Here is a 13,323-nt window from a genome sequence, read left to right as displayed (position 1 = left end):
ATTTATAATCAGACAAAAAACAAACTAATATACAGATATAAATCCATTTCCTATTTTACACAAACTTGTTTTCTGTCGTAGAGACTGGAACTCAGGGTTGGCCTAACTGGTTTCCAGCAGTGGAAGTTACACTAAGCACCTTGCATCTTTAGGATGTCTTCCTACACAGCAGGACTTCATATCTGGTGGTAGAGTTAGAGTCTGAACATCTAAATCAAATAGGAATCAATAATGATATGCCTGCAGGCCATCCAAAGAACTGTCTAAAACAAAGACACTGTCCACCAAGTATATCTAGTAAAATCTACAAAATTAGCAATGGTAAACGTGGCCATATAGGAGGATTTTAAATGCTCCTCTGCTCTGATTTCCTACGACCTATAAAAGTTTTCAGGTTTCTGTACTAATCTTGAATTTGTGACAATCTTGCTGACTCGGCCTTCAAAGTAGTGGGACTATAGGTATGTGCCACTGTGCCCTCCCCTATCCTGCTCTGCTCTTAGTAGAATGCTGAACATATACAAACACACAGATATGCATATACATATAAACATGTTTGTCTCTCTCCATATACACACACACATACATTTATAGACAATATAATACAATATAAAGCAGAATCTCCTAATGCTGACCATGTTTAGATAGGCTGAAAAAAAATTACAGTAGACTGTCTGTCTCTATACTTGAGGTCTTTCAAAAACCTTTCAGTTCTAAGTGAAAATGTGCATAATTATCAGTGTAAGAACCTTTCTGACCCTATGCTATTACAGGAAGAGTAAAAAATCTTCAAGACTCAGAACGTCACCACAGAAAGAAGCACCACCATGCATCACCCTCATCTTTGGGGGTTAGTAACAGCAGAGCAAAGAGGGTATTTAAGATGAAATCCTTTCACCTGAGACAATGACACAGAATAAATCTTTATGAGGAGTCCTTTGATGAATACTGGAAGAGACACTAGTATCCTAATATCCTACCATCATCTGCGAGCTTTATTCATAGGCATTAAGTATCCAGAAAACAAACTTCTATAGTCACCCATAAATAGTAACTTTATGATGAATAAATATAAAGGTGGGCTCACCAGAAGCACATTTAGGGAGCTAAGTACCTCAAAGAAACATAACATCAGTAATTTAGGTGTACTCTTGTACATGTTTGGTGCTAACTTCACAATGAAAATTATTAATTACTCACAGTTTCAGGAAATAAAACACAAAGGTTCCATAAAAACAAAATAGAAAACATAATAGAGTTGATAAATTGTGATTGTTTGATATATTGTGATTGATATGCACAATATAACAAGGGCCTTTACTATTTGTACAACCTGTACTGCCCATTTTAAATTTCAAATACTCCTCAGCAGAAGGATACCATCAATAATTAAAGATTCAAGAGTGCTAACTCCTAAGTTACCTCCTTGTCGAGCATACAGACTTCCTCCAAAATACCCATTCACTGGAGACGTAGCAGCATAGACAAATATGGCTGTACTGAGCATCGATCCCCTCCTGAAAAGGCATAAAAACAAGCATGACAAATTAAAACAAAACAAAACGAAGACATGGAGTATGTCCCCTCAGCATTAATTTAGTATCAAAGATCTATTGAGTAGAAGAGAAAAACATCCTATCATGGATCACAAAAAAAACTATAAAATATTCCCAGTCAAAGGTAACTTCAATGGTACCAAGTTATATCTAGTCTACAGCTGAATTTGCAATACCGTCTAAATAAACACTTCTCATTTCTTTGGCACCAATGACAAGCTGGCACTAACGCTCTACTTATAACTCTATACAGCAATTCCATCACATGGGACAGGATATACTGTTTTAAAAAAAAAAGATATCAGAATATTTCTTTTTCTATAACTGGTTCAACACTAAGGTTTCTGTCTGCTACCAAAAATAATATTCAAATAGGATAATTTATATTAAATGCTACTATTTTAAGTGACACAACATGTCTAGACTTATTTTATCTAGGCTCATTTTTTCTGTAAAGGATAATTTTTAAAAATATTTACTGGTCTACAAGGCAGCTTTATGTCAGATGGACAATCTCTAGCCTCTTCCCAATAATGATATCTAGAGAATTAAATCAACCTTCATGTTGAGTGCAACTATAAAAAACTATTTCTAAAATGCCTAGTTGAAAAGAGATATTAAAATAAATGACAGCATAATTTGCTATAAAGTAGAAATATTTACTATTTATGAACATCCTACAGATTACAGCCCACTGGCTTGCACTATGTAGCATCTGTGTAAACACCTGTGCTCGTTTCTTTACAGTGGCTGCGAAAGTAGATGAATATGCGCAGTGCACCGACAGTGCAAACACTGCCGTGTTCATCTCCAGCCACATCCAACTGGACCCAAGTGTAAACATCTGACAGTCTCAAAAAGACCACAGATCTCCAAATAATCAGTTTAAAAAACAAACAAACCTGTTTTTGGTTTTGTTTGGGGCTTTTTTTGGCACAAGGTTTTTCTGTGTAACAGCCCTGGCTGTCCTGGAACTAGCTCTTGTAGACCAGGCTGGTCTCTAACTCAGAGATCCGCCTGCCTCTGCCTCCTAAATGCTGGGATTAAAGGTGTGCGCCACCACCGCTCATGAACCCAAATATCATACATGCTAATTTACTCCTTCCGCACAAAGATTAACAAATATGACCCATTCTCTTTATAAATGTATTTGTCTACAGATATAGCTCTAACTACAAAGAAAATAGAAAGAGCTGGTTTTAGTGTAAGATGAACCTAACACTAGGCAGAAGTTCTTAGTATCACCAAAAAGAGCTCAAAAAACTGGCCCAGAGTATAAAATGACTTTCCAGGTTAAGTCTGCAGTCTCCACTTAGAATAGTTTTAGCATTCAGAGCTATCTTTTGTTTCTTTGTTTAAAAATACATTTACCCCCACCCTCCGACTAAGCCACTTTCATTTACAATGAGGAGTCCACAGTGACAGCCATTCTCAAGACAGGAAGGAGGCTGAAGAGGCCTTACCATCCCCACTGAGAGACAGCACAGGAAGTAGGATGAGCAGACTCTCCAGAGCTAGCACCGCACATCAACTGGCACCACGGTGCCACCGTTCTTCCACCTACACCTTCCAAATGTTTCTCCTTTGATTGTCAGTGACCACACAGGCAAAGTAATCTTCCCCCTTACATTAGCTGCTCCTCATTCTGAAGAGCATCACGTCACTGGAGCGGCTCACACCAACCCCACATGCAGATGTGCCGCTCTTCTCACCATTTCACATGGCTATGCCACCATTTTCATTGCCATAACATGCAAATTAAAAACTCTGAAATTCAATCAAAACCAGTTTATCACCCTTTAGTGGCAGTGTGTAATTCAGTCAAAGCCCTTCACCTCTCTGAGCTCTACTTTCCTACCCGTAGGACAGACATGTAACATACAGGGTTGATGCACACACTGAAGGTGCAAATGTGCACACAGTAAAAACATGGGACCCTGACTTCTCCATCATAACAATCCTGATAGCTTTGCCACTTTTAAATAACTACATACACACTGAGAAAACACAACACCTACTTTTCATAATAACAGGCAGAATGTTGAATGGCCTGCCCTTAACACCACCTATTAAAGAACTGAAGGACATGAAATCAAAAGAGTCTGCATTAACAAGAGCTGCGAAATTCTAACACTATCATTTTCAAAAGAAAACCACAGCAAAAATTTAGATTAGCAAAGCAAAAACTGGGATGCTAGAAAAGTTAGTTTTTAATCACAACACTAATATAATAATAATGGGGTTAACATCAACTCAGGAGTGATGAGCTTGAATCAGCACTTAACATAAAGCATGACTGCCTGGCAGATTTGTGTTTGTTTTGCTTTGGTTTTTTCTACACAGGATTACTCTGTGTAGTTCTAGTTGTCCTGGAGCTCACTCAATAGACTAGGCTTGCCTTGAACTCACAGAGATCCAACTGCCTCTGTTTCCTTTCCTCAAGGAACTATGCAGCAGAGGAACAGAAATTTAGTATACGGTTAAATTAAAAACCATTTTTATTATTATTGTGTACGTGTGATCTGTGCCTGAGTGTGGACATGCACATTATAACATGTGTTTGGAAGACAGACAGCAACTTTCTCAAGTCAGCCCTCTTCTTCCACAGTGAGAGCAAACTAAGGCCATCAGGGGTGTTTACAGCTATTTTATGTTCACAACTAAAAAACCATTCTTTCAGCAGCACAAATTTATTTTTGGCCATGAAATGCTATACACATTTAAGAAAGAATGTACTATGAAATGAAATGTAACGAGTCATTCTGACTGAGGAATTCACAGGCTGCTGTCTGATGCCTGGATTATAATGAATATACCCAGACACCCCAGTGCATTTGTCTGTACATGCTGGGGTTCTCTGACAACAAGGTGACAGGACCACACTCAACAGAGCCTGAGCTTGCTCAGCAGGTAAAGGTCAATGCAAAGGTAATGGTAAAGATGCTTGCTGCCAAGCCTAATAGTCTAAGTTCAAGCCTGGGAACACACGGTGGGAGCGGAGAAAGAATTCCTAAAAAGTCCTCTGACGTCCACATTTGTGCTGAGGCATGCACATGCCTATACACACACACACACACTTGAGCACACAAATACACATATACAAACAAACAAAATGATTTAAGAAATGTTGGCAAACGGCTTTGCTAATAAAAAATATACCCAAAAACATGCCAAGACAGCATACTGACTTAGGACTCTAAAAAATAAAACAATCTGTAAAGTGCTTTTACTCTTGTAGAGATCTCAGCCTGAGTATAAATGTGAAGTACTAATTTGGTGACTGAAATTATAAAGATCCAGTTGAATCTAAAAAAGTGCCTGTTTCCATTTTCAAACAGCTCTGGACTGAAAGTAGCTCTGTCTCTCTAAGGACATAACCAGTATAACTTGGAATGGTCAGCAATGCTGGAAAGTTTAAGCATGTATAGGGAAACATGATTCAAAATACTTAAGAGTTAAAGGTTAAGATCTGTCTGCAATAATAGCATGGACAGTATTACTAAAATAAGCAAATATTTAATAATGATTGACTTAATAGATTACAATGACTAAAAACATTATTTACAACAACAAAAAGTGATAAAGTACAAGCACTTACTCTGTATATAAATCCTCTATCATGGCAACAATAATAACAATGAGAGACACAGCAAATATCTGACATCCAGAACCAATGAGAGAAGAAAATATCAGAGGGTGACTTGATGGTCTAAACACATCTCCATGCACCTGCTTCCATCCATATTCATCTCCTAGGTCTCTGTCCTGTATGTAAGACATATAAATATGTATAAAAAAATCAACCCATTCAGAATCAAATTGAAATACAGTAGATAGGAAAGAAATACAGTTGTAAGCTCCCTTCTTCCACACTTACATCTTTCTAAGAGTTCAAAATACTGAGGACTAATGTGTATGCTGTGAATACATTTTATCACCATTGGTTAATAAAGAAGCTTCTTTGGCCTATGGCAGGGCAGAATATAGCCAGGTGGGAAATCCGAACAGAGCTATACAGAGAGAATAGGTGGAGTGAAAGAGATGCCATGTAGCTGCTGAAGGAGAAAGACACCAGAACCTTACTGGTAGGACACAGAATAAAAGAAATAACTTATTTTAAGATATAAGAGCTAGCCAATAAGAAGCCTGAGCTAATAGGCCAAACAGTGTTGTAATTAACATAGTTTCTGTGTGATTATTCAGGTCTGGGCAGCTGGGAAACCAACACACAGTCTTCATTTACAGAAGACAGACATTTACATTTCAAAGTGAAAGTAACTCTTCTCCTAATAACTCAGAATGTTATGTTTACTGTATTGAGATTCATGAAGGTAAAAGTGGGGGAGAAAAAAGGCTAAGGAGCAAAATAAACAACTTGGAAGAGATAGGGTCTCTCCTAGTACTGTTTTTCTCTCAGGCCCTAGTCTTCACTCACACAGTGACTAAGGTTCACCACCATCAATGGCCAAGCAGACAAGAAAAGAGAAGTATACTTAAACCAGTACTTGCCCTAAAAACATAGAAATGCCCTTTATACCCCAAGGTGAATATTGGATATGGATATTTAGTCATCTATAGCTTTAAAAATAAAATCTTTATTTACATTCAGCCTAAATAACACCCAAAGATCCTTAAATAATTTCTGACACAAAATTTCTTAAGGAAAATAAAGGAATTTTTTACCATTATAATAATATGCTTAGGATGTTAAAATTTCATATTTTAAACTGCTTCTCAAACCTATTTAATTAAGTTCACCTTAGTATTAGTATTCTATGGAACACACTACTGTCCTATAAATTAATAAAAAAAATTAAGGATAAATCTCTTTCAAATCATTAAACTTAATGTATGTTAATCCTTCCACCCACCCCTTAATTCAACACTTAACAATATTTTTAAAAAATATATCAAAACTAGCCTACATCTCCCTAAGTGATTCTGAAATCAGAAGCTATAATCTGTAAACTAAAGATTGTTTCCTAAGTATGATATATGGCACCACACTTATTTGGTGACAAAAATCTGGCTGGAGAACACAAGTTTATTTGTCTTGCTTAGGGGAACATTTAAGTCCTACTGAAAGAGGAAAAAAAAACTATTTGAATAGAGCATGACTCTAGATCTCACAGAGAACATTATTATTATTGTTTTTAAACTTTGCAATGCTAGGATTAAACCCAACACTAGGCAAGAACTTTCCCACTGAGCCACAACCCCAGAAAAGTAAAACTTGGCTCAATCTCCTGGGCTCAAGCAATCCTCTTGCCTCAGTCTCCTGGATATCTGGAACTACAGACATCTGCTATTGCACCTGGTTTTATACACCTGCCCTTACTAACCTAGATTAGAAATTGTAAACTATATACCAGCATTGGAAATACAACAGCTGGCTAGAGAGATGGCTCAGCAGGTAAAGTCTGGCCACCTAAGTTCAACCACTGGAACCCATGTAAAGGTGGAAGGAGAGAACTGACTCCATCAAGTTGTCCTCTGACCTCATCATACATGTTCCTAGCATGCATGCCCACAGACACCATACACATAGACGATACTAACAAATCATTTTTAAACTTTAATAAATATAATAAACAGTCTGGAGAAATGGCTCAGCAGTTAAAAGCACACTGCTCTTCAAGAGGACCCAGGTTCAATTCCCAGTGTCCACATCAGGTGGCCTGCAAATACCTGAAACTCCAGGGGGAATCCAATACCTCTAACCTGTCTAAGCACCAGTATAACACACACACACACACACACACACCCCTAAAATAAAATAAATTTAGTAATATGAAAAATAGCTGTCATTAACTATAAAACAGAATGTTTACTCACCATGTCATCCATTTCTTCTTCTTTACTGTATCGGGCATAATCTTTTCTTAAAGTTCTCATTAAAATCATTGAAACTAAACCCACTAAGAAGATCACCATCATGAAGGAATTAAAAATTGAAAACCAGTGAATCTAAAATAAAAGAAAATAAAGTGTTACTAGTGTGAAATATCAGTTAAAAAATTCATGTTTCATGTCAACTGTGTGTTAATGGGAGAAAAACAGCATTCTTATATCTTTTATAAAAAAACAAAACTAAACTTCAGAGACAATTGGGTAGGTGTTCAGCATGACAAAGAGCTAGCCTTCCTTACAACCAACTTCCATGAAGCATGCTATCATCATAGACTTTTCAAGTCACACTTACTAAACCACTTAACTATTATTTAGCCATAAAGCATATACAAATCAACTTTACATGGAAAGCACATGGGCAATGAAGGCTTTAACTTAAGTCCTGCAAACTGTGCTCTGTGCAGTGTAGCGATGATGGATGTACGGGACAGCACGTGCTGGCAGGACAGCAGGTAATGTGTGCGCTCATCTCCTAACTGACCAAAACCCGAACACCTTACAAGGCCTACAAGGCCGCTGCCCCCACCATCACTATCATTACTATGAACACAGGCTTCCTTCCTTCCTGAGGATCTGCTTCACCTGCTTCCAGTTAGTCCCGCCCGATGACCCTCGCACTCAGCTCTCTCCCCAGTCTTCCAGAACAGTAAGTGTTCCTTAACTCCTCAATGTTCTCAAGGCTCTTGCCTTTGACATCATTTGTACATTTGTCACAAAAACATGTCCAGAGTATGGCCTATAGTAACAAAGAACTACTTTATCGCCAAAGACATCTTAGAACTCAGTACATCTGACCTGAATTAAGTCTGTAGATCTGCACACTTACTCTGTTATTTCTATTTTACCCTCCCAAAAGTCCTTATGTGTATTTCTGAATTTTTTCTCCTCTTCAAGTTTCCAATGCCATGTTTTCTCTTGTTATCTAGCATCCAGTATAAAACAACCTTCCAAGATGTATCCTCCTAGATGTGTGTTGCTCCATTTTTACTGTTCCCACTGGGCAATAGATCTCATTCCCACTAAGGCGTTTCCCTGCTTGTGCCCCCCACCCCACCCCGCACCACCACTGCCTTCTTCCAGCATCAGCAATCTCCCTGTACAATGACGACAGCTTTCACTCAGGCCAATGTGCTAAGGATGTGCACCAAGGTGAAGAACAGTCTCGGCTCTGTAACCCTCCCTGAGCTTCAGGGACAGGACAACTCTATGGCTCTTCCTGAAGAGCAGATGACCAACTGCCTCTGCCTCACACAAGAACCTTCCTTCTCTCCTTCCACCACTAACTTACCTATTGAGCGCCTACTAGAATCATAAATAAAACAATGAATGCTTATTTTGGAAACTTCCCAAAAAAGGTACTATTTATCAAAAAAGTACAACTGAAAATTTGTACAAAAGCAGTCTGTAATTTGTTTCCATTTCCATTCCTGGAATCACTACAAGGTTTAAACAGTAACAGGAAAGCAGAGTAGTATGCAGCACATCACAAACTGTGCTGGGACTCCTCATCTTTTACAGTGCATACCTCATTCTTGTCCCAAACCTAACCAACACTTTCCAAACGGGAAACATTTCTTCCCTCACCTCTTCACAATTTGATCCACCTCCCAAGACCTGCAATGAATTTCTGATTTTTTTACATTTATTAATTTTGTATGTATGTGTGTACGGGTCAGAGGACAACATGTGAAAGTTCTCACATTCCGTGTGGGCTCCAGAGATTGAGCTGAAGTCGCTTTTACCACTGAGCCAGTTCACTGGCCAATGCAATGTACTTCTAAATTGATTTATCTCTCTGCCAATTCCGCCCTCTGCTGACACTCTACCATTCCAACGCACTAACTGCCGCTTATCTTTCACCTGTCCACTCTGGTCACCCTTGGCCAACTTTTCCAAAGGCTCCAGGTCTTGGCAATCAACCATGACTCTAGGCTCACAAACGTTTAACTAGCTTTCTGATGATAATGTTGGCAACACCTTCAGCCCTCACCTGCTCAAATCTCCAGCCTTCAAACACTTTCACTAACTACCATCACTTCCACTTAAATGTCTTTGTGGAATTCCAGGTTGGGACTACCCTTAGGAAATCCATAATCTTCCCTCAACATACCCCACTTATTTCTTATTCTCTAGCTGCTATTAATGGAACTAATATTTAGCTTTGAAAATTTAGAACTATGTTTGCACCTTCCTTAATTCTTCATAAGTAATAGTTATTAAACTTAAAAGATTTTAATTGTATATCTGTAGCAGTGTATGGGTATGCGCATACATATATGGGTGCCTGCGGAAGCCAGAAGAGGAATCCTCCGGAGCTGGAGTAACAGGCAGTTGTGAACTGTCAGACATGGATGCTGGAAACTGAAGTCATGTGCTCTGCAAAAGTAGTAAGTGTTCTTAATTTCTGAGCCATCTCTCCAGCCCTAATTATTAAACTTCTGTTTTCTTTCAAAATGTATCCCTTCCTCTGCATTCCCATGGTATCATCTCACAATTTAACAAGACTAATTTCTGTTTAGCCTTTTGTTGCTGTTTAATCTCTCTCCTTCTTTCCAATGTATGCTGTACAAGGTTCTCAAGCAAATCTTTCTACAATGCAATGTTCACTATCACTACTGTTCTAAAACTTACAGAGCTCAATTTCCTCATGTCCATGGCTTTCCACATCTTCAATGCCTGCCTTCCTTAAAATTCCATCCCCACTCAGTGACCAAGCACAGCATACTGACTTTCATCCTATTTTCCATACACTGTCTTCTCACATGTGATTTATATTCCTTTGTAAATCCTCCCTAGTCTTCAAGGTCCAAGTCAGACAGGGCCCTCTCCACCACAGAGCCTTTCACTTGCAGACTGCAATTATTCATAGGAATTCTGTTCAGAGCTCCATGAGTCCCGGGAAAGCTTAACACAAAGCTGTATTGGTTTACACAAGGAGGGTAGATTTTTACTCAGGCTAATATATTAAGGAAGGGCATGAATGGGAAGGGTGATTTTGATTCTGCTACTCACACTGGGACTCTGTGGCTTCCCCTCCAACAACTTACTCACTGAGCACCCATTCTAATTATAAATGAACAATATACTACACCCTGAAATGTTTGTCCCCGATATGCCGTGTGAACACGTCATAAAGGCATCACCAAGGATTTCAAAAAGCAGTTTAAAATGAAATGGCAGATGTCTCCAAAGATGGGATTTTTGTTTTCACTTAAGAAATTAACCCCGAAAGGGTCAATAGAAGGGGGAAAACATGAATGACACAAATCTTTAGCCAACTATCCAAGGTTGCAAAGAGAAAAATTTTATATACAGTTAGTAATAAGAAAGGTATGCCTTAAATGTTAAAATTTCCCACATGAATGGAGCTAAAAATTATTGCATAAAATAAAGCAGAGAAAGACAAGAACCACATTATCTCATTTGTATGTGGGATACACAAGTGCTCTCACTGAAGCTGACAGCAAACAACGGGTACCAAGAGGCTGAAGACAACAGGAGTGGGGGACAGGTTGGGTCAAAGTCACCAAGAAGGTGGGAAGGATGCAATGTTCTGGTGTGTTATCTGCACACAAGGTGTTCTTCTTTTGTTAAGTATTGTAGGTATTTATGTGAAATTATGTACAAGGTTTCTTTTATAGGTATCTTCTTTTGTAGATAGATGACAATGTACAATACATTTCAAAAGTGATTTTGAATGTTCTTTTTAAAAAACCTTTATTACATTTATTTATCTGGTGTGTGGTCAGTTCTCTTCTTCTACCATGTGGACCTCAGGGACTGAATGCAGGTCAATAGATTTGACCTACTAAACCATCTCAATGGCCCCTTATGTTTCCATAATGAAGAAATGATAAATATTTGAATTTGAGGAGATGTTTAATTTGGCTTAAACAGTGCATTTTATACATACATATATATGTATCAGATGTTACCTCATAAATATATATAACTTGCATGTTTTATGTATCAGTTTAAAATATAAATTTAAAAATTTAAAGTATTAAAGTCTCTAATGAGGTTCTCTGGTATTTTTTAATCTAAAAAATACAACTTAAGGTATAAACTTTAAACCAATCCTACATTAATACACTGTCAACAATCTGAAACTTCTAACATTCCTTTGGCACTACTCTAAAAACTGTACTATGTGGTATACTCTTGAGACATTTATACTGGGAAATAGTTATTAAAATAATAAAGCATCACTGATAAGCCTTTTGGCTATGATTAAGTATAAAACTAATAATGCAAACAGATATTGGCGATTACTGACTCTACCAACTGCTGCACTCCAGTGCCCCCTAGTGTTGCTAATCCTAAGTGTCACCTGTTTATTGCTAAATTTTTAGACCATAACTAGAGACAAGTGACACTACCAACTGTACTGCCTTGAACTGAGCTTGAGTTCCAGCCAAACCCCGACCTAAATGCTTCAGGCAACTGAATGTCTGGATGCAGAATGAGTACTATGGGAAGCATTTATTCCCTTTCTTGATGTTCCATTTGGAAGGATTTCTACTGGAAAAACCTGCATTGTTCTCTCATCCCTCCTTTCCAAGAGACGCTCCTTTCTGCTGCTGCTCTCCACAGGTGCCCATGTAGGGAAGTCTGCCAATAATAGTTCACCATCAACAGGTAAGGTCTGTCAAGACACCCATCGGACCATGTATGGTATGAACCACTTTTCCAATATCAACATCATTGCAATTAAAGCGCTGTACCTGGCTTCCACATACTGTGCTTTTCCCTGTGTATCTCTTAACTGGTTTAGACTACAGTATCACGCCAGCTATTTTTATTATTCCTCTAAATTCACATCTGAAATCACCAGTAGTTATTTCTTGAAATCACAGTCCTTAGCATAAAGATCCACATAGGCAGATGCTCAATGTGGAACTAATTTGCACACAAAGCTCTATCTTAAAGTACAAACACCTACCCTATGTTGAAAAAAGGATGGATCAAGATATTTGTCGAATCGATCTTCAAATTTTACATCTGATTTTTTCCATTTTACCTGAAAAAAAAATCCCACTTGAAAATTAAGGCCAATAAATAATTAACAATCTAATGCAAAAACTCATAGAAAATTCAGAAATACTGACACACTTAGAATTAAAATGGTAAGAAAATACTGACAATACCAGAAGTTTTCTTTTTAATTTTATTACTTTATGTGTATGGGTATGTATCTGTGCACTACATGTGTGCAGTGTGAGCAGAGGCCTGAAGAGGGTACTGGATCCCCTGGAACTTGAGTGAAGATGTTGTGAGCTGCCCTGTAGCTGCTGGGAATTTAACTTAGGTCCTAACCCCTGAGCCATCTCTCCAGCCCCAGTGAGAAGTTTAAACAAGTACAATATTACGTCTTTCCTTAGAGGGATCATTTCACCTCTCAGGGACTAACTACTGTTGACTGACATACTATCTAGTATATGTGCCAACTCATCTTACAAGTATTTAAACCAACTGAAATAAGAATAAATATTTTGTCTTTAAATTGTGGTTTATGGCATTTATTAAATTTCTTTGTACAGTTATGATGTGGGATTCCCCTCTGTATGCTGTGAATACCAACGGTTAATAAAGAAACTGTCTTGGGCCTGCGAACGGAATAGGTAGGTGGAGAAAACTAAACTGAATGCTGGGGAAAAGGAGGAGTTAGGGAGAAGCCATGTAGCCCCATAGGAGACAGTTAGCCAGTAAGCCACAGCCACGTGGCAATACACAGATTAATAGAAATGGGTTAAATAAATATGTAAGAGTTAGCCAATAAGAAGCTAGAACTAATGGGCCAAGAAGTGATTTAATTAATACAATTTCTGTGTGATTATTTTGGGGCTGGGAACAAAAC

General features: G+C 38.1%; 1 protein-coding gene across 1 annotated transcript in view; it reads right to left on the bottom strand.

The window, feature by feature from the left end:
• Tm9sf3 (transmembrane 9 superfamily member 3) overlaps positions 1-13,323 on the bottom strand; it is a 51,964-nt gene that overhangs the window by 16,599 nt on the left and 22,042 nt on the right. Inside the window, exons 5-8 of the mRNA XM_041661054.1 lie at positions 12,409-12,486; positions 7,392-7,523; positions 5,155-5,321; positions 1,423-1,517 (exon numbers count right to left, since the gene is read on the bottom strand). Of these exons, the coding sequence (XP_041516988.1) occupies positions 1,423-1,517; positions 5,155-5,321; positions 7,392-7,523; positions 12,409-12,486 (472 nt within the window). The remainder of the gene's footprint in view (positions 1-1,422; positions 1,518-5,154; positions 5,322-7,391; positions 7,524-12,408; positions 12,487-13,323) is intronic.

Source organism: Microtus oregoni, unplaced genomic scaffold (assembly GCF_018167655.1).
Source record: "Microtus oregoni isolate MIOR12 unplaced genomic scaffold, Mior012 000012F_ref0000307, whole genome shotgun sequence".
NCBI lineage: Eukaryota > Metazoa > Chordata > Mammalia > Rodentia > Cricetidae > Microtus > Microtus oregoni.
The sequence above is the reverse complement of the archived record's forward strand: the minus strand, read 5'-3'. Positions and strand labels throughout refer to the sequence as shown.